Consider the following 23,867-nt stretch of genomic DNA (forward strand, 5'->3'; position numbering starts at 1 on the left):
GGCGGAATTTGAACTCAGAACGTAAAAACAGACGAAATACCGCTAAGCATATCGCCCGGCGTGCTAACGTTTCTGCCAACACGCCGTCTGTGAGAGGGAGAGACTGAGAGAGTGTGTGGCTTTGTGTCTGTGTTTGTCAATAAAATGAATTCTGTTACACAAGATTATTAAGCAACATTAGAATTGAAAGCAAGGGAGTATAAACTGAAATTGCATCACCTTGAACATGGAGGACATCTAACTTTTATAAATATATACGGAAGCACACACACACACAGGCGCGCACACACGCACACGCACTCACACATACATACACGCATGAACTGAATTGCATATCCAGAAACGTCGAGATCGGTCTTGACTAAAACTTGAGTTTTCTTACTATGCTAGTGACCAGCTTGAATGCTACAAAGGAAAAACTTTAAAATCTCGAAGAAAAACATTATGTACATACATACATACATACATACATACATACATACATACATACATACATACATACACACATACATACATACATACATACATACATACATACACACATACATACATACATACATACATACATACATACATACATACAGCTGCCCAGCGGGTGTTAACATAAAGCTGAAGACCAATGGAAAAGAGAATACCTACGCTGCAGTTACTCTATCCAGATTACAAGTTCAGGTTTATACCTGTAATTATTGGGGGCCCTGGGATATGTAACACTGCCTAAATACCAATCTTGAGAAATTAGGCTTCTCGAAACCAGAAAGGAGAAAGCTGATTCGAAGACTACAGATCCAAACCAACACTGGAACTGTAAAAATCTGTAAAACTTTCCAGTTTATCATTTAAATTTATATGAGCATGTCTAGATATGCAACTATATGCATGGGAATACATACATAAAACATACAAATCTGCACATATCCATCCATCCATACATACATACATACAAACAAACAAAAATACCCAGTTGTTGATGTTGAAATTCCAATGAAGGAACCTTGGATCTAGGTTAGAAACTGGCTCTTTCTCTATTGGTAAGAAATCTTGAAATAAACTGAATAATGACTGACATACAAAATGGCAGGATATTGTTGCTTGCAGCAGACAAAAAGAATGTATGTTCCGTCATAGAGGTTAGCCGTCCTGCTGATGTGAATATTTGTTTGAAAATCAAAGAGAAAGAAGATAAGTAAGGATAACTGCTTCGAAACCCCCAGCTTCTATATCTAAATTATAAATTCACATTTATACCAATAATAATAATAGACGCTCTTGGTTTCGTGAATAAATGTCTGAATGACAATCTGGAAAAACTAGGGTTTTCAATCTAGAAAAGCTAGAAGAAAAAAAATCAATCAGTTAACACACACATTACAAATATGCAAGACTTTGTCAAGTTTAAAATGTGACATTCTTGTTGTTATCTGCATTTCAACAATAGAGCTTTGTGATCCTGTGGACATGCTAATAAAATGAAAATCGAGCGCGGCATCCATGAATTTCGGAAACATTTTTCGCTTTCAGAATTACCTTAGCAAACAACCTACATCAATGGTTAATTGTCAGAACAATGAATCCTTCAAAAATTCCATCCCTCTCGAAATAAACCACTTCTACTCCTGGATGTAATCAACTTTCTCCCTCCCTCGGAATTGCTGGCCTTGTGCCAAAATTTGAAATCATTATCATTTTTATAAGAAGCCACTGAAGAAGCGTCCACGCGGTTGCCTCCTAGCCTACTAGAAATAACAACTAAATCTCTCTCAACTCATATTCTATTGTTTAAAACATGAGGGAACATAGTTGATAAATAGTTCAAGATACACTGTGTCACAAAATTGCATGACCACTGGTCCAACATTCGATCACCTGTTAGTTTCATTGGAACTGACGTGGAGTTCAACAACAACAACACTAAAATACATTCTTTGCATAGTTTTGACTCGATTGATTTAACGCAGGATTTCTCAGATGAGATCTACGAGAAAAAATCCTGAGGTTTCGCAAAATATGGTATCGTTAAAATAAATTTAATAAAAATTAATCTAAAAAATATGAAATGTGCTATTCCCCATTTTCAAAATAACATTATTTTGACTTTTCTTTCGTGATTAATTTCTATCTTTAAAAGATTTTTTTGTTTAATTTAATGTCTTATTAAAATTAGGGTACCCGGAGTTATCTGTAAATTATAAGGGGTTCCGCGATTCTTTTTTTTTTTTTTTTTTTTTTTTTTGTCTTTAAATACTCGCGTTATAGGTTCCATAACAAAATAAGTTTGGCAACCGCTAATTTAAGGTACATTAGTTAATTAAGGCGGCGAAATGTTTAGCGGTATTTCGTCTGTCTTTACGTTCTGAGTTCAAATTCCGCCGAAGTCGACTTTGCCTTTCATCCTTTCAGGGTCGATAAATTAAGTACCAGTTGCGTATTGGAGTCGATCATTCGATTGACCCCTTCCCCCAAAAAATTACGGGCCTTGTGCCTTGAGTAGAAAAGAATAATTAATTAACTATTTGCCTCTGAAGTGATGTGAGCAGGGAGAGGAAGATTTGCGCTGTGACCCTCCCTAGACACAGACACTTTATTACTTTGCAGCTAAAGTTTGAAACAGCTGAAGAAAGATAATTTGGCGAGGCCCTTCACAGGTTTAATCAGATATATACGCAGTGTGATACTATTTTCTTGTGTTTTGTGTTGATGAAAAGAGATAATTGTTCATATTGAATGATGACAAATTAGTTGTAATGACAAGATATCTATTGTGTTTTTCACGACTCAATATTTTTGTTGGAACATTTCGAAACAAATGCGAACTACATGGAGCTACAACTATACAAAAGGCTCTGTAATGTATATCTGTCTCTCCCTCTCGTTCGTCGTCTGTCTAGTCATTGCTTAGAATATGAGACTTCGATTAATTAAAACCTATAATAAACGTTAAGGTGTGAGAGATGGTGAAGACCCATCTCAGCTCAGCTGAGACTTTGACAAATGACAGATCAAAATAAATAAATAAACAAACCAACAGAGAAAAAAAAAACAAGAAAAAAGCCCCCAAAACAACAACATTTCTTGCTCTGCGCATCCGGGCCGCGCAGGACAATAGTTTAACAACTTCCGGTAAGGATACACGCTTTCTTAGGATCGGTCGGTGGATGAAGGGAGACTTTGGCCAACACTATGAACAATTCCACCCTGAAAGACTTGAAGAACGGTGAAGATGCTCTAACGGTATGCACCAAATACTGGTTTATTATGAAAATCCCCGTTTCGAGGCGTCTTTAATCCGTTAGATCACCGATTTTGACGCAAGTGTCGGCAAGCTATGTCTATGTATACACACCGCAGCGCTACAAATATATGTATATAGCTACACATACATATATATTTATGTATACACACACACACACACACACACATATATACATAGCTTGCTTCACTCCTCTTTCTGTCTCTCTTTCTCTTACTGTCTTTCTTTCACTCACACATATACACTTTCTCTTGCTATTATTATTATCTCTCTCCCTTTCTCTCTCTCTCTCTCTCTCTTTCTTTCTCTCTCTCTCTCTCTCTCTCTCTCTCTCTCTCTCTGTATATATTGTTTGTTTGTTTCGTCAGGATCGCATCTCGAGGTGTGTCTCTGTCCTTGACGACAATTTTCGAAGTCCTGTCTTTCTTTTACCGTCCAAACTAAACGGTTCTCTGCCGTCGATTGTCACAAAAACACTTCTCGTCTCCTATTTACTACTCGTCTTGTCTTCCAACCTGACTTCCGCCTCTACACCATCACAAACCATTCTCTCTCTACACACACACAAACACTTACATGTTACATACGCACAAACGATTCACATATATAGATAGATAAGATATATATATATATATATATATATATAGTACATACATATATATGTCTGCAGTCACGTATATATATATATATACATATATATATATATATATATATATGTATATATACACACATACAAATATATGTGCATATATGCGTCTGCTAAAGTTCGTGTTTTTTCATTCAACATAGACAAACGTACGCCAAAAACGCAATAATATGATTCCTTAAAGGCACAAGGCCACACACTTTATTTTTAGGAGGTGTAGTCGATTTAAATGACCCCTAGTACTTAACTGGTACCCAGTAATAATTGCTATATTTGCCACATGGCCAGCTTAAACACAAAGCATTTACATATTTAACTAGAAAAATATTTGTGGATAACATACATATATATATATATATATTTATGTGCGTGTGTGTGTTTATGGTCATCAATGATTTTTGTGTTTGTCACAAAGAAATTTAATAATAATAGTAATTAAAAATGCTGTCCAGATTTTGGCTTTCATTTTTAAGGCATTGAATCGATTTCCTTAAAGTAATTTAAATGTTCTTGGTATGGTTGTTGTTGTTCTGTTGCAGCTGCTGCTGCTACTACGACTACTACTACTACTACTACTACCAATTACTACTACTACCACCACCACCAATTACAACTACTACTACGACTACATTTCTTATTCATTCTGGCTCGCGTTACGGTTCCAATCACAAGCTTCTGTGGTATTAATAATTTGTGTATATTTGTTTATAACTAAACTTGCGTATAATCACGTGTATAATGTATGTACATATGTTTGTATGTTTATATATGTGCTTGCATATAAGTATGTGTGTGTACATGCATACGTATCTATATATAAATATATATATATAGAGAGAGAGCAAGAGAAAGAGAGGTGGTGATGTTGGTGTTTGTGTGTGGTCTGATGCCATGTATGTATAAAATCAACAAAGACCCCTCAATAATCTATATAAATACCTTCTCTTCCATTCCTGTCTACCCATTTCGATAAACATATATCACTATATAAATATATTGTCTCCCATACTGTTTACCCCCAACCAGCTTAATTTCTCGCTGTCTATTGTTGCCACCGACATACATACATACATACATACATACATACATATATATATATATATATATATATATATATATATATATATATATATATATATATATATATATATATATATATATATATATATGTGTGTATGTATGTATATAGATTGGTGAATGAGGGATTGTTTTTGTTTTTTTTACTCAAAGGCTGGGAGAAATACTCGTTATGAATATGGAGTGTTTATATTTTATTACAAGAAACTGAAGGTTCTTGAGCGCTAACTCCGAGTTTTCGATTAATCGTTTATATGTGTGATTCGGAGTTTTTGTTGTTCTTCTTCTAATTACCATTATTATTCGAAGCAGAAAATGATGATAATAATAATAATAACAACAGTGATAATGCGATTATTACCGGTACATAAATATATGACCCCCTTGAGTTAAAATCAGTTTGACCTGTGCAACCGCACGAAACTCCCGGCGCTTGAGTCACTCCTCTGTCGATTATCAATAAAAGAAAGAAGAAAACGCGCGCGCGCGTATATATCGTGTGTGTTCATGTATATATATATATATATATATATATATATATATATATATATATGTATATATATAATGAGGGTTTGTGATAAAAAATAAATACATGAGTACATAAATGTGTGTGTGTAGGTTTGATGCTACAAAAAAAAAAAAGATAGAGTTCAAAACGAGTATGCAAATTTTTCTCCTATTTTTAATTGGTTTAATTGGTCGAAGTTACAAAGTGTCTCAAAGGCTGAGAGTTTCGTTCATAGCACTGATCAAACACACACACACACACACACACACACACATGCATGTGTGTGTGTGTGTGTGTCGGAAGTGCTTTGCAGACATCGAAATTATTGTTGTTATTAGGTTTCTCTTTTTCTCCCCCCCCCACTACAAACAACAACAACAACACCAACAAACCAAATATTTTGGAGTCAGACACTGACGCACTGCCGAGGCCAACAACGAAGCTTGTATGTGGTCGCTCGACCTGCTAAAAATAGCAGACACAATTTCTCGTTGAATAAATCACAGCGTATTGAAGACACAACGTTAGATAATGTAACCCCAGATAATAATATATATATATATATATACAATGTCTTGAAATATATGGGATTAATCACTGCTAGAACGGTTTACTGGCTTAGAGCTGGCCTGGGGTTAAACAACAATAACAGCCTAACGAAAATGGAGCTGGTATTTCTAAACAATTTTGCTGGCTTCTTTTAAGCCTCCTTCGTTTGTTTCTGCTTTCCTGGTGACTCTTCGACACATCCAGCAATCCTTATACTCTCTCTCTCTCTCTCTCTCTCTCTCTCTCTCTCTCTCTCTCTCACTCTCTCTCTCTCTCTCTCCCTCCACACATACGCATACACATATTTCACTGATTCTTGTATTGTCAATGTTTGTTGTATATATATTTTTTATATACATCTGAGAACACACGCATGCATGTAAACATTTCTAATGCTACATTTCGGTATTGGTATATGACGTCAGTCATGAGTGTCTTTGACTGTTCAGCTGTGTCGAGCAGACGAAAGACGATGTCACACTCTCCCACGACGTCATAAACTTTTCCCGAAACATTGCCCATTTTTAATATTTAAAATATATATATGTATGTGTGTGTGTGTGTGTGTGTCAGTCTCCCTCCCCCTCTCTCTCTCTCTCTATCTATATATTTATATATTAGGCGGAGTGGCTGTGTGGTAAGTAGTTTGCTTACCAACCACATGGTTCCGGGTTCGGTCCCACTGCGTGGCACCTTCTACTATAGCCTCGGGCCGACCAAAGCCTTGAGTGGATTTGGTAGACTGAAACTGAAAGAAGCTCGTCGTATATATATATATATATATATGTGTGTGTGTGTGTGTATACATATATGTATATGTTTGTGTCTGTTTGTCCCCTCACCATCGCTTGACAACTGATGCTGGTGTGTTTATGTCCCCATAACTTAGAGACCCATAGAATAAGTACTAGGCTTACAAAGAATAAGTCCTGGGGGTCGATTAAAGGCGGTGCCTCAGTCAAATGACTGAAACAAGTAAAAGAATATATATATACTCACACGTGTATACACACACACACACACGTTCATAGGTAATATATATGCATGAATGTATGTATATGAGTATGTATGTGCATGTGTATATGTATACGCAAACGAGAAAAAAGTACTCAATACCACAGTAGAATGTGTAGTAGTGTATCTAACCTGATCCAGATTCCCTGATGTGATATCAGTTTTGAGTCAAGGCTGAGTAGCCTCATAAATTAACTATACACACACACATTTTAAGTGAAAAGCGCTCTCGGTATATTATATAGAAATTTTCGGGGGTTACTTGGTGACTTATGAAGTTAGTGTCTATGTGTAATGGCTGTGTAAGTCACCAACTACCTACTTTTCCATGCTAGCATGGCTTGTGCAGATTTTACTGTTAGAAAACAGAATTTCATATACAAGCTATTTCATATACATACTGCGTATATAGTTTGTTAAAGCAGTTAATTTACACTTAATATTAAGGTCAGTGTTATTGTACAAATGATTGCTTCCAAGCCTGTGTTATTGGTACTAAAGTGGTTCCTGAATGAATGGACATGTTGGTAATACTGAATTTTGAAAGAGTTTAATGTCATTCCAATGTATGATTTTAAAACATTAATGTTTACCATAGTGTAGCGAGTAATATTTTAGTTGTGCATCTTTTCTTTTTTAAGAGGCATTCATTAAGCCGATGAGTTTAGCCAAGACTAAATGTTGTAGAATAGAGATATTAATGCAATTTTAATTTGTAATCTTGTAATATTTATGGTGGGGGTGGGAGTAATGTTTTATTTAATAGTTTAAGAAAATTTTTGCTACTAAGGTCAAGGATGTTGATGGAAAGGTGGGTTATACCAAATTATATTTCTATTTTTATTTCTGTCGGGGGTGGGTGATGGATTATCTCTTCTAATACATCTAATTTTATCAGTAAAATCACTACATTTTAGAGCATCATAATACTGTGAGGTGTTGTTAAAAATAGCTTCACTCACTGAGTGGTGGGAAATATGTAAAGATATATTCTTATCAAGACTATCTAAAATATTTTTGGGTTGGTTGGGAAATCTATTAATGTACTGCCATGGTAACATAGTTAACTACCTTAAGATGAAAATTTTCCATTATTTTAAAATTAAACATTTTGGAGCCAGCCAAAATTTCTAAGAATTAGTAGGTCAATGTCTCTATAATAATCTCCAAGAATATAAAGCAATTTAGTATACTAACAACTTTGGATATAATCCTGGAATATCTTTTCAAGATCCTTCATTCCCATTCTTACCTCAAAGGAACACTGGAATTCTTTTAAAGTTCAGATGCTATTATGATAACAACTGATCCCTGCTCTTGATTGGGGAAGGAAGATGAGTTCATCTTCTCCAAATAGCAATCAACAAGCTGTGAACTGATTCATCAAGAGACACACACCCATTTTGTTCTCTGCACACCAATAGTGTAGAAGGAATGTATCTACATTCCTATCATCATTTAACCCACAATCATCCTCATCATCGTTCAACGTCTGTTTTCCATGCTGGTATGGGTTGGACGGTTCGACTGGGGTCTGGGAAGCCAGGAGGCTGCACCAGGCTCCAGTCTGATCTGGCAGTGTTTCTATAGTTTGATGCCCTTCCTAACGCCAACCACTCCAAGAGTGTAGTGGGTGCACAGGGGCCAGAATATCTAAATTTGCTTCAGTTCTTCTGATTTATGCTGTGATGTGCATAAATACCTGTTGATTAGTAATTAGTTTCTAATGGAAGGTGGCAAACTCACAGAACCATTAGCATGCTGACCAGAATGCTTAGCAGCATTTCATTTGTCTTTACATTCAGAGTTCAAATACCGTCGAGGTTGACTTTGCCTTTCATCCTTTCAGGGTCAATAAAATAAGTACCAGTTGTGTACTGGGGTCAATATATTCGACTTACCCCATCCCCTGGAATTTCTGGCCTTGTGCCAAAATTTGAAACCAATATTGATTTATAATGTAGAAATTTGTGAAGATTTCTTATCAAAATTGATAATCTCCATCAAAAGAGGTTCAAAAATCAACAGATGGTAATTTCTTATGTCAGACTTTATGAGAAACAGTAAGGTGGTGGGGGGGCTCCGAAACAGGTCTCAGGGAGTAGCATCCCTGCCTTCCTGAGCCAGTTTTACACCACTTTTCTTAAAAATCATGGTAGAGGCCTTGGTCTCGGGACTACTCATGTCTAGAAACTGAGATTGGGGGTAAGCGAGGACATGCTCCCTGTAGAAAATCCAGCTCCAAAAAAGCCTCATGATAGCAGGAGAGAATGGGCACCAGCCAGCCCAAAGGTTGGGGTGGGCTGCACCTGCTTACCTTGGTTGCTATGGCATTGAGGTAGATCTGGCCACCCCCATTAACGGGGACAAAACTTGGATTTAAAACACTGGATGATGATGAGTGCCAGCATAGAAGGGAACATTAAATGGTGGTGGTGGAGGTGGTGATGATTAAATAATATTCCTCAATTTGGACAGCTTCATTTATTTCTTTGGTTTCACTCCAATCATAATATTAAATACTTTCTAACCACTGTTGTTTCCTTTGGTTTGCTTCCAAATACATTGTTTCAGGTTCAGTCGCAATGTGTGGCACTTTGGGCAAGTGTTTTCCACCAAATACTAGGCCGACCTAAGCTTCATTAGTGTATTTGGTTGATGGAAACTGAAAGAAGCCCATGTCACCTTGTCTTGTTCGTTGCTTGATTGTTGTAAATAAATGATATTCATTTCCAGTATTCTGTGAAAACATGTCTAGCCATGGGGAAATGTTACCCCCTTGGAAATTGATGAAGGTTTGTGGCTGGAAGAACATCCAGCTGCAAAAAAAAAACTTAGTGAACTCTGTCTGACCCTTGGAAAAGTGGGCATTAAAGTGTTGATGATGCTGGTGATGATATTTACATCTTTGTTTTATGTCAACCCATCCAACTCAAGCAGACATGAGTTAGATGAGTTGTCAGTCTGAATCAGTTCTTATTTGGAGTTACTGCCTCCTAGATTGATCACATGACCACATTTCGCTCATAAGTTACATGTTGGTATGGTTTCTTCAGCTGGATCTTTTTCCTAACACCACCTGCTTTACAGAATGTGTTGGATGTATTATATCATGGCACAAGCACTAGAGAGGTTGTTTTTTCCCCTGTTGAACCAAAGAATCTTCTGCATTCTATATTGTCTCTGTTTGTTCAAGGTAAATGTGACTGAGAAGGGTGTCAAGGAAAGAGTATATGTGTGTCTGTATATCATCATCATCATCATTTAATGTCTGTTTTCCATGTTGGCATGGGTTGGACAGTTTGACCAGTGCTGGCAAGTTGGAGAGCTCCATCAGGATCCAGTCTAATTTGGCATGGTTTCTACAGCTGGATGCCCTTCCTAACACTAACCACTTTACTGAGTGTGATGGGTGCTTGTACTGAGTACACTTTATTGAATTTCTGCCTACACCTTTTCTACATATTGAGCAGTGCCATTCACTTGAAGTAGGTAGACTCCTATCTGTTTTCCTATTTTCTAAAACTTTGGTCTTTGCTAAGTTAACTTGAAGGTCCTTCAATTCCAGGTTTTGCATTCATACCTGGAATTTCTTTTTAATCCTGTTAACATATAATAGTTCCTAGGGGCAGCCAGTTTTGAATTTTTCTGTTATGGCCTGGAGGACAATGATGTATAAGGACTGAGAAGTGAGCCCTGATGAACACCTACCTGTACTCAAAATTTGTCACTGTTCTCATAGTTAAGTCACACCTTACTAACAGCACCCCTGTCCATGACTTGTATGGCTCTCACAAGTCATTTGTTGACCCTTGGCTTTCTTAGAGACCACCATACCATAGAGCAAGGGACTCTATCAAAGGTTTCCTCCAGGTCAGTTAATACCAAATACAATGGTTTGCCCTTAGCTAAATACTTCTGTTGTAGTCCCGACTAAGAAGATCGCATTACTAGTACTTTTCCCTGTCACAAAACCAAACTGAATGTCTTCTAGTCTGATTCTGTTTCTAATTAATTGGACTATAACTCTATATTCATCATCTTTATTGTTTTACATCTGCTTTCCATGATGGCATGGGTTGACATGGCTGGAGTCAGCATTTATAAAGTGTAAAGTGTGAGGACTCTTTAGTCTGGTGAAGGACATGAGAACCTGTCTAATGAAATGGAAGGAAGTGCATCCAGCCTTAGAAACTGAACCATAAATTAAATGTGGTGTGAGGTTCTCCAACTCAACAAGGCTCAGTTTCTAAACATGGATGCACTTCCTTCCACCAACCATGTGACAGAGTGTACTGGATGTCTTTTTCAATAGCACCAGCACTAGAGGGGTTCTCATGTCCTTCACCAGACTAAAGAATCCTCACAACTTTACACTTTTATTGAGTGTACTGTCTGTGTTTTTATAGTATCAGCAACAGTGAGGTAATCATGTGACTGAAGACACTTCATTACTCGGCATCTCTGCTTGCTCATTAACCTTTTTACAGAATGAGTGGTGTAAACAAAAGTGATTCTAAGAGGGAAGCCCTTCGTTGCAGCAGAATTAATTGCTTTCTGAACTTGTTCTTACTCCAGTTGAGTAAGAGTAACTTTTGCTCTGCCTCCACTGCTGATTAAGCCATCCAGTAACTGAAGCTACTAACTGCACATCTAGGGAGTCTTCGAAGCATTTAAGAGAACCTATTTCCCGTGTGCTCTTAATGGCCCCTGTGCATTTGCCACATACAAAGTCTACTTCCTCTATTAGCCTGCCTGTGATTCCACTACATTTCTTGTGTATCCATAATTCACATTGGATACAGAATTTGGAATTCTTGCACACTCCTTTTCTACATCTTCATTCTACTATTGGCTCAAGGCCAGAAATTTTGTTGGGATGGGGAGCCAGTCGGTTCTGATAATCTCCATACTCAACTGGTGCTGCCTTGTACAATATAACTACCTCTCTGTGAGTCTTTGTGATTTCTACCTGGTGACAGGCCATAGCAAGATGACCGGTAATTCCATGAAAACTGCTGGTTTTTACATACATATATGATGATGGCCATTTCCTTATTCTCGAGTACAGCCATCACTTGAAGCATTTCAGAATCAGTCTCATGTTTGAGCAGCATGGATGTGATTTTTCAGGCCAGCAACTGACCTACACTCTGTGGCACAAATGTCACATACATAATTGCCCCCAATGACAGGAGCCACTTATTGGGTACCATGCACGTTCCTGTGTCATTTCAAGCCTCCAACTGAGAGGCAAACTTTACTGTATTCATAGCATGTTGTTTTGCTGTGCATGGTGTAATCCAAATCAGTTCTCTGTACATGGTTTCTTTTATGAATTTTCACTCCTGTTCTACTGAAGTAGACTCTCCCACATTGCATCTCACCTGACTCTGTTCATCCATATTTTCTACACACCCTTTTCTAGTATCCCTCTTCAACTCTTCATGGTTTCTCTCGCTTCCATCAAATATGGTTTTCCCCCATCTTACCTGATCATTTTTCAGTTTCTTCCCAGTCCGTCTTCATGATGTTAAGCTCTCTCTTCAAGGATGTCTTCATACAATCTTCCAACCTCAGCTCATGTTTATGAGGGGATGTTTTCCATTCCCCAGCTCATCATACACAAGTTGCTTCAGAATATTACAGTTCCCTGTTCTCATTAGGTGACCCACCCATGGCAGCCACTGCTGCAAAATGACTCAATACTTTGACAGTGACTTCTTTCAAGGACCTCAACATCACTCACATACGTTTTCCAACACACACCCCGGGTATGATACAGGTACTGCTAGTGGAAGCACTTCAGCTGTTTCAAATGCTTTCAGTAGGTTACCCACAAATACACCACATGGATGACAGCACACATGGTATATAAATCTTCACTTTAATGTCAGTAGAGATACCATGTTGAGACCACATGTGCTTTTCTGAGTTTCTGAAAACATCACTTGGTGAGTGATTTTTAGAAAGATTTCATTGTCATGGGAGCATGGTATACTAAAAGTGCTTCCAAGACAAACCTTTCTACAACTTGAAGCTTCTGACCATACACTCGGATATCTGGTTGGCACCAGCTGATTTACGGCAATATGCCTCCATACATCTATCACTTATGGCTGGTGACTCTCCTGTGTTCATCCATGCTCTGACATCTTGTTTTTCATCTCACTAGCTGACATTTAACTTTTATATTCACTATAACGGTGTCCACAAGATAATCTGGTAACTGAATTTAGGAGCTTTAAACGTTTTTACGGCCACAGTTTTAATGTTTATTTCTTCTCAATTTAAATGTTCCCATTTGGTGTTCCTATCTAATAAGCACCTTTCATGCGTGGGTCATTGCCAGTGCCACCTGACTGGCTCCCCATGCCGGCGGCATGTAAAAAGCACCATCTGAAAGTGCCAGTGGTTTTGAGGAACAAATACAAAAAAAACACACATATAGAATACGACACAATGACACACACACACACATATACAATGGACTTCTTTTAGTTTCCATTTACGAAATCCACTCACTCACAAGGCTTTGGTCAGCTTGGAGCTATAGCAGAAGACACTTGCCCAAAGCGCCATGCAGTGGGACTGAACATGGTACCATGTGGTTGAGCAGCAAGCTTCTTACCACAGCCAAGCCTGCAGATGTATGTGTGTATGTGTGTGTCTCCTTCATTTCACATCATGTGATAGCCGTAGGTAAGCGTCACATTCAAGCAATGTCATTTATTTCTCATATTCTGCAAAAATATATTTGGCCATGGGGGATTATTACTTTGCTTGGATGCAGGCAAGGGTTGGTGACAGGAAGGGCATTTGGTCGTGGAAAATCTGCCTCAATAAATCCCATGCAGCCCATGGAAACACAGAAAATTGGACAAACAATGATACATACATCCATGCATGCATGTATGTATGTGTGTGTGTGTGTATTCCATTATTCAGTTTATTTTAAGATTTCTTGCCAATAGAAAAAGAACCAGTTTGTAACCTAGATCCAAGGCTCCTTCATTGGAATTTCAACATCAACAACAGGGTATTTTTGTATGTATGTATGTATATGTGCAGATTTGTATGTTTTGCTTTATGTATGTATTCTCATGCATATAGCTGCATATCTAGACATGCTCATATATATTTAAATGATAAACTTCTGGAAAGTTTTACAGATTTTTACAGTTCCAGTGATGGATTGGATCTGTAGTCTTTGAATTAGCTTTCTCCTTTCTGGTTTTGAGAAGCTTAATTTCTCAAGATTGGTATTTAGGCAGTGTGTTACATATCCCAATACCCCAATAATTACAAGTATAGACCTGAACTTGTAATCTGGATAGAGTAACTGCAGATTTCTCAATAGTTCAACATAGGTGTTCTCGTTTTCACTGATCTTCAGCTTTATGTTAACATCCACGGGACAGCTAATTTCCACAACTGTGCACAGTTTCTCTTCTCTATCCCAAATCATTATATCAGGTCTGTTGTGCTTACATTTTATTGGGGTCTTCACTGGGACATTCCACCAGTATTCCTCTTTACTATATGTGGCTATGGCTTCTACCATATTGTGGGTTCTTATTTCTCTGTCCTTGAGATTATCCTTATGTATGTATTTATGCATGCATGTACGCATGTATGTTCACAGAGTGCATTGCTTGTATTAAGCTTTCTGTACTCTGAGTTGAAATCTTGCTGAGGTCAGCTTTGTCTTTCATTGATTGTTCTTTTCTGTCTGTCTCTTTCTTTCTTTCTTTCTTTCTCTCTCTCTCTCCTTCTCTCTCACACACACACCTGCTCATGCACACACTCAAATTGGCTGTCGTTAAGCCTGATTCCATTTGAAGTTGAGATCTCAAGAATGTAAATATATGTGTGTGTGCAGAGAGAGAGAGAAAGGAAGGAAGGGGTTGATAGTAACTTCGAAATTTTACCAGCCGTTGGTTTTATCTAACGAAGCCAACGACGAGCGAAACTTCGAAGTCACTGACAACTCATTTTCCCTGTAAAAATACGTGTGATATTTAAATGTATTAATGATTTGGGTGATCTTCCAATTCAGTGTTAGTTTTTATATTTGTATAATAATATAGAAACGCATATACAAACACATACACACACGTATACAGACACATGCACACACGCGCACATTATACATGTACATCCTGATCAGAGATCGAGTAGACCCTCGCTTAAGGAAGTACTCAATACATTATCGACCTAGAGTCGATATTTATTATTAGCATTAGCTCAAGCGATGCCTTAAACAAAATGGTACATTTGTAAGGCATCGCCTTGTTAATAAAACACACACACACACACATAGGCATTGTGAGTGAGAGAGAGAGAGAGAAATCGATATAGATGTTTATCAATTCGTTTATTTGTTTATTTTGTAAATCAGAGCCTCCAAGAGCCTCTGCATTATTTATTAGTTTTCCTAATTTATCGAAGTTGACGCAGTCGCGCCTGCATGCACAAATATTCTCAGAGATGTGTGTGTGTGTATGTGTATGTGAGTACTTATATATATACGTGTGTTTGTGTGTCCCCGTTCATTTTGGCGTGCTGCTCATTATTTTGTTAATCTTTTCTGCCTTTTTTTTTTTAAATGGACATTATCGAAATAATTAGCTGTTAATTAAAAGCATTTTTCGTCGATGTCTCCTGTTTTTTTTCTGAAAGGGGAAATATCGAGAGCCAGACCCAAATGGTCATTTCCTTCGCCTCTTCTCTTTCTCTGTCGTTGTCTCTTTTAATAGACAGGATTCCATTGTTCGACTTTCTTGGGTTTCTGTAAACCATAAACATCGCCTAAATTCACATTGCGGTAGACGACCTCGTCTTCGAGGTGGTTCATAAACACACACACACACGCACACACAGAGGCATAACTACAGTTTGGTGCCCCGTCCACGATTCTGTTTCTTTATAACTTCCTGAATAATGAGTATTTTTTTTTAACGAAAATGTTCACCTATATGTTTTCAGGAGTGTAGATTAAGATTGTGTTGAGGTTGAGGTTTAAAAATAAATGTTATTTTTCTTAAGGAGTTTTATTTTCTCCACCCATCCTCCATTTAGACTATACTCGTATCTCTTTTCAAAATACAAACTTGTAAATGATATTTTATAGAAATACGTTTGCGAGGGTGTAGATTACGGAATGTTGATGTCTCGGGTACACGTGAATCTGAAAAAAAAGAAAAAAGGTGAAAAATGCTGAAGTTACTGGAACTGGTGGTAATGAAGTCACGGATTGCGGTAGAGAGATCCGAAATTCCTGCAAAAATTTCTTTTTTTTATTTTTCTTCTATTTTTAGATTTTATTAGCATAATCTAATCTACACTCCCGAAAATATATTTCTTTAAAATTCCATCAAAGAATATGAATTTTTCAGAAAATTATGAAGAAACTAAGTCAATGGGGCACCAATCTGTAGTTACGTCTATGTGTGTGTGTGTTTGTGTCTGTGTATGTGTACATACATACATACATACATAAGGAAAAGGTTGATAGTAACTTCGAAAATGCGGCTTAAATGCCATCGTGAGACTGCAACTTGGTGACTACTTCGAAGTTACTAACAATATTCTTATAAATGTATAAATATGGTACTCTACTGAAAAAGTACTGAATGATCTTTAGTTTAATATTCAACAAACAATATATCTATCTATACATATATTATGTGTGTGTGTGTGTGTGAGAGAGCTGGATGCATATTACCAATGTATGTGTTTACATTACATTTGCCTGTTTGTTTGGCAAGCTAATGTCTATATTATATTCATACGTACATACATACATTTATTCATATAAAGTTTTCTTTCATGCAGTCTAGTGGGGGAAAAAACACTTCCTGTTTTTGTCTTTAAAACTTTAAATTGCAGAGTGTGACATACCCCGACCTTAAAACATCGACCTCTGAGCCATTGTTTACGTTATGGTCTCATACACACACACACACACAGACACACATATAGACACATCACTCACCCGTATACACACACCTATGAATGTTAAGAGAGGAACGAGAGAGAGAGAGAGAGAGACGGTATAAAATGTTATTGTGTAAACGAATCGAAACTAAGCGAACTCGTTTCAGTGGAAACATTTCACCGAGCATAGAACTGTGTTTATACACACACACACGCACGCACATGCACGCTCACACACATACACACACACAGTTTTGTGGACGCAAATAGGAATATAGAACTCAAAACATGAGTACATGTATATACACTTTGATAAGTGTCGCCGCACGAAACTGTATAATATATTTAGTTTTTGTATCGATATATATTCTAGTCTAATCGTGTTTATCTATCTATCTGTCTGTCTGTCTATCTGTCTATCATATATATATATATATATATATATATATATATATATATAGAGAGAGAGAGAGAGAGAGAGAGAGAGGTATACATTTATGTGCATATGTTTGTGTGTGTAAGAACACATAGACACACACACACATCTTCGTATTTCCATACTGGCGTGCCTAAAATTCTTTGCTAAGTGAAGGTATATACCCCGACGTTAAAAACCCTTACAAAAACTAGTTTGGAGTCCCAATTTGATCCCTTATTCTCCATGTTCAAGATTGACGGGAAATTGAAAGGGTGTTTTCGGCTTCTCGTCATCATAGATACCGGGTAGATCGTTTTGGGTATTGTATTATTTTTGGTTCAGATGCACCCAGCTAAGGGGATGTTGTAAAGTATTCTACTCACTATCTCTAACTGATTAAGAATGCTGGTGGAAGCATGAACATCACAGATTCCCTTATCTTTTCTATTTTAATCCGGTGTTTATTAAGGAGAGTGTGGAATAATTTTAATTCGTTAAAAATTAAAATACGTTGAAATATAGAAAATTCGATAAGTTTTAATTTTGACTGGGCCTTGTGAATCTGGTGGTAATTGGAGCAACCATTTTGCTGGGACTTGACCGTCTGACCCCAGATAGATATTGAGTGGGGATACAAACATGAGGTGTTTGCCTCATCTTGGGGGAGTTTAAAGTGAACAACGAATGGTCGAGTATTGTGTCTTTGTGTCGAAATAACGAATAGTTCCTAAGTGGGGGTTCAAACGAGCTGGAGTTACACACACTCTCTCTCTCTCTCTCTCTCTCTATATATATATATATATATATATATATACTGTTGATGGTGTTTAGTTTCTTCTCCCGACGACATGGGTTCGAGTCCCTCTAAAAAAAGGTATAACGTTCCTTGTTTCATCCCTCCTGATGTGATAAAGTTAAGTTACAAGGGAATGTCCAGTTCGATTTAGTTGATTCATATCGGAAGGGAAACAACACCATTAGACAGTTCGTGACTACGTGTGTGTGTGTGTCTGTATGTGTGTGCGCGTGTGCATGCGGTTGTGTATGTGTTGCATTCGTTTATTGTGCACTCTCTCTCTCTCTCTTTCACACACACACACACACATCTATATAAGGGAAAAGGCAAAGTCGACGAACTGACAGAATCGTTAACATGTCTTTACGTTGAGTTCAATGGTCGACTTTACCGTTCATCCTCTCGAGGTCGATAAAATAAGTACCAGTTGAACACTGGGGTTGATATAATCTACCAGCTCCCTCCCCCGATATTGCTGCTGGCCATTTGCCAAAATTTGAAACTATTATTAGGGGAGAGGCGGAATGGAGTGTTTGTAAATTCAAATTTTCTTGCCTTTCTGTCCATCCGTCTTAAGTCCCTTGTGTCAGAATAACTCAATTGTCCGTTAAGGGTGTCCCTTGACATTGCTGACCTTTTATCTTCCGACACTCAGCCGAACTATAAATGTTTTGTTTTGAAGTATTTTAATCCTTTATAAATTCTAAACTACTTGAAATTTAATTCAGGTTATTTTTTAATTATAACTTAAATTACTTTTTAATTATTTAAAATTCAATGGTGTTGTGTAGCAATGGTTTCCCGCTCCCAGGGGCAAAGAAACTGTTGGCGTCTCTACCTTAATTAACAACCAAAATTAAATTTTGCGCCCTTTTCACACCTGCGCCGAGAAGAAGGGAAGGGTGGAGGCGGGGCATGACTTCAGATTAAAGTCAGGGATGTCTACCCACCCCCGACTTTATTTCTATATTAACTTTTTTTTTTAAATGAAAATCTTCAAAAATGTTTTCGAGGGTGTTGATAAATTTTTGGGGGAGAAGTTTCAGATCCGTCTTCCCCACCCCGCCCTGATTTCCTTACCATCAAATTTTGTAACTTTAGCATCTCTCTCTCTCTCTCCTCCACCTCTTATCCATGCCTATATTCTCCTGATAACTTGTCCCTTCTTGTTTTCCTTGTGTATCTTCCCCTTTTTTTCTATCTCTCTTGTCTCCCTCACATCTTCTCAAGACAGCTATCTCTGTCCCTCTGTCATACTCTAACTTCTTGCCTGGCAGACAGTCGCTTCTCTTGGCTCTGCTCTCTTTCTCACCTGAGAGGTCTTTTACGTGCAAGCTATTTGGCAACTCCACTGGTACTGGTGCTACGTAAAAAGCAGCCAGTACACTCCTGCCAACAGATGTTCAGTGATGACGACGATGATGATGATGGTGATTGCAAAAATGAGTGCTTTATTTAGAAGAATTTGATTTATAGTGGTAGTATGGGTGAGTGGGGGTCCGCGCCCGGGTGGCACTTTTAAAGGGGCACCACTGTTTGGGTCTGCTGTAGGCAATGTGTGTTTTTTTTTGTGGGGTCCGGGGGGAGCGACAAACGGAAGGGCCGCCCCGGGCGGCACATACTCTAGCTACGCTAGTGGTATGGGGTCATGCGCTGTAACAGCGTGTCACTGCATCAGCCATTTGTTGGTGATTCCCTATTCCTGACAAATGACACTTTTGCACCACTCAAGCAACAACCCTTCGACCCATGGGTCGGTTTGGTGTTGGTAGTCATTGCTGGTGAAGGGGGTTTTTTGAGGTCAAAGTGCAAATCCTAGCTCAACCTTTTTTAATCACATTTTACAACATGCAAAAGAAACGTTGGGTCTATTCTTTGACATGCTGGTCCCCACACAACACAGAATTGGATTTACAGATGAATTATAATCTTACGGTACCCGGCCAGTTCTGTTGTCCTTCGCATTGATGAGCCTAGATTCTGATAAATTCTATAACTAACTCCTCTCGCTATATATACATGTGTGTGTGTGTGTATTCCTCGTCATTCAACATTCATTTTTCCATGTGTCACTCGTTATTCATTAAGGAAGATTTTTCTACAACCGGATATCCTTGTTGCCAATCGTCATTTGTTTACAAGTCCATGCAAGGTAATATTTTCCCATAGCCATAGGTCTTGTTTTTTGTTTGTTTCTTTCACAAAAGACTGGCAACGAAGAGCATCGCTTCTATGACGGTGTTGCTCCTTTACAACCATCATGTGATCTCAAGACAAGGATACACACACACACACACATCGTCCATATTCACTACCCACATACGTATTGGCACTAACTTCGTCTATACTCTCTACCCCTTCATACATATACACATACCCCCACACACACACATACAGACGCCGTCTGTCTTCATTCTTTCACACACACACACACTAATCTGAGACACACAAATATTTTGTCTACAGTTAATCTTTCTCATTCATATAACATGATCATACACACATACTTCTATGGAGCCAACAAAGTGCTAGAAAGAACAGCCAAATTTTCCTCCACACACTGCCATCTAAAATAAAACGGCAAGGCCTTATTGGTTAAGGTAGTCCAAGATATATTGTGCCTGGAACTAAAAGTCGGGATGGTCTCGGCTAGAGTGCCTTTCATTATGGGTTTCTTCGATGAAGGTTTAATGCCGAAGCTAAAATATCAACATGCTTACACTTTCTCTCTCTCTCTCTCTCTCTCACACACACACACACACCCGTCTCAATTCATTATCTCCCTTCCATAAACACCCATAGACACACAAACATGTACAAAACAAACATTCACACACACATACATCATTCGGTCTAATTCCACTATTTCCCATTGATATGTATTAACACACACACACACACACGTCATTCACTGTCGACGATTTAATACTGTAATAGGCGACCATGTGCGTGTATTTGTGTATATGTGTGAGAGAATAGGAGAGAAAGAAAGAGAGATTATGAATACGTAAAAGAGAGAGAAGGACATGGTATAAAAGACAAATGGATGGATGTACATGTATATGTGTGTGTATGATTGTGGTTATGTATGTAGGGAAGTAGATGTGCTTGTATGTGTGTGTGCGTGAGCATGTACGACTGTATGCCTTATTTTCTAAAGCGATTTCCAAACGAAACAGACTTAGAAAGTTTTTAATTAATAAATACTAATTATTCAAAATGAATAACTAATCTAATGAACGGCAACAAGTTTGGATGGATACAGTGTTATATGCAGTGGTGACACCAAAGTCAAGTCTCTCTCTCTCTCGTATATATATATATATATATATATATATATATAAATTATATGTATTTCTTCTATCTTCATGAATAATAATTCTTCGAATAGAATAAATGGGTTAATAGAAACCAATGTAGCAAAGAACACAAAATAACTTTGGTGTTCCTGTTTTTAAGGCAGGAAGTCCTTGAAATTTTGGGTATTTGAGTATATTTAAAAATTTAAGGAATGGAGAAAACGCATGTAGGAATAAAGTATGCAATTATAACATGCGTTTTCTCCATTCCTTAAATTTTTAAATATATATATATATATATATACATGTGTGTGTGTGGTGGGGGGTTCATGCGACTGTTGAAGAGATCCAGATGCTAGTAATGATTTTGACAATGTAAGGCTATGCTATCCTCACCCAATTCTTCCTTCTGTGGAGGTGGGCGTGGGTGGATATATGTACCATAACCCAGTTTTCCAGTTTCAAACCCTTCTGTCTTTGCATGTGGTTTATATATATATATATATATATATATATATATATATATATGCATTCACACACACACACACACACACACACACAAACACACACACATATATAAAAAGAGGAGGTTGGAAAAAGTTTTTGGTATCATTTAGCCACCATTACACGTGTTTCATTTTCTGATAGGAGTTACAAAATTGTATGTGTTGGAGAAACATGTAGGAAATAGAGAATTAAATGCTTCACATAAATATGACATTTACTTATGGAATTGGAATACTGGAATAAGCAGATGTGCTTGGAATTTTAGTCCTGCCTATACATTGATGTGTGTGTGTGTGTAAAATGGGCTTCTTTTAGTTTCTGTCTGCCAAATTCACTCCCAAGTCAGGGCTATGGTAGAAAACGCTGAAGGTGTTACACAGTAGGACTGAACTTGAGACCATGTGGTTGGCAAGTAAACTTCCTGACCACACAACCATACAAATTAAACAAAATCTCTATTATACCTAAGCAGTGTTGTTTAACTGGTGGTTTTTCCATGTTAGCATGGGTTGGACGGGCTTCTTTCAGTTTCCGTCCACCAAATCCACTCACAAGGCTTTGGTTGGCCTGAGGCTATAGTAGAAGACACTTGCCCAAGATGCCACGCAGTGGGACTGAACCTGGAACCATGCGGTTCGTAAACAAGCTACTTACCACACAGCTACTCCTGCACCCATGTTTGTTTAATTTATATATATGTGTGTGTGTGAATATCACTGGTGGTGGTGCCATGTAAAAAGCACCCTGTACACTCTGTAAAGTGATTCACATTAAGGAGAACATCCAGCTATGGAAACCAAACCAAAATGGACATTGGAACCTGGTACAGCTCCAGGCCTTGCCAGCTCCGGTGTAACCGTCCAACCCATGCCAGCATGGAAAATAGATGTTAAATCATGGTGATGATGATGATGATATGTGTGTGTGTGTGTGTGTGTGTATATATTCAGCTTCCTGTCTGTCTATCTGTCTGTCTGTCTGTCTGTAAAACTGAGTCTGCATCAGTTGTTACTCAGTTTTTTTTCGTTTTTTTTTTTTCGTCTTCTGTTGTTTCAGGTGTGATGTGTGTATGCAATATTGTTTTCCTTTGCATGTATATATACATACATACATATATATATATATATATATATATATATATATATATATATATACCCTTGCATATGTGTGTGTGTTTGTGGTTGCATGCGCGTGTCCTATATTATTTTTTGTTTTACTTTTATCTGTCTATGCCACTTGAGAAGCGCCACGCATGAAGCTTTTGGCCCTTGAGTCACTTTCTAACTTCTGCTGATTAATAATAAGGAATGGTTGTGTGGTAAGTAGCTTGCTTACCAACCACATGATTTCAGGTTCAGTTCCACTGCGTAGCATCTTGGGCAAGTGTCTTCTACAATAGCATCAGGCCGACCAAAGTCTTGTGAGTGGATTTGATAGACGGAAACTGAAAGAAGCCCGTCATTTGCATATATATATATATTCCACTTGCGAAGACCTGTTGAGGCAAGTGAAATCGAAATCGAGTTAAATTCGACGACTGGCACCCATGCCAACGTTGTCTCCCTCATTGGACACGAAACTCAGCTTGCGAAGACTTATTGGAGCAAGCGAAAGCGAAATTGTGATGGCACCTGTGCCCGCGGCATGTGTAAGGACTTTCGAGCGAGATGGTTGCCAGTGCCCCTGGACTGGCTCTTGTGCGGGTGGCACATAAAATACACCATTTTGAGCGTGGCCGTTGCCAGTACCGCCTGACTGGCCTTCATACTGGTGGCACGTAAAAGCACCCACTACACACTCTGAATGGTTGGCGTTAGGAAGGGCATCCAGCCGTAGAAACTCTGCCAAATCAGATTGGAGCCTG

At 38.0% G+C, this 23,867-nt stretch overlaps 1 protein-coding gene across 6 annotated transcripts in view; it reads left to right on the top strand.

Annotated features, from left to right (window-relative positions):
- Nucleotides 1-3,075: 3,075 nt before the first annotated feature.
- LOC106877361 (ataxin-7-like protein 3) overlaps nucleotides 3,076-23,867 on the top strand; it is a 45,184-nt gene continuing 24,392 nt past the window's right edge. For 3 of the 6 annotated variants that reach the window (XM_089349975.1, XM_014926245.3, XM_089349977.1), the window contains exon 1: nucleotides 3,076-3,231. In XM_089349975.1, coding sequence (XP_089206101.1) covers nucleotides 3,181-3,231 — 51 coding nt within the window. In that variant the 5' untranslated portion in view covers nucleotides 3,076-3,180. Of the gene's footprint in view, nucleotides 3,232-4,396; nucleotides 4,577-23,867 lie in introns of those variants that run through there. The other 3 variants (XM_089349972.1, XM_089349973.1, XM_089349974.1) reach the window with 1 other exon arrangement.

Source organism: Octopus bimaculoides, chromosome 3 (genome assembly GCF_046866305.1).
Source record: "Octopus bimaculoides isolate indiv1 chromosome 3, ASM4686630v1, whole genome shotgun sequence".
Classification (NCBI taxonomy): domain Eukaryota; kingdom Metazoa; phylum Mollusca; class Cephalopoda; order Octopoda; family Octopodidae; genus Octopus; species Octopus bimaculoides.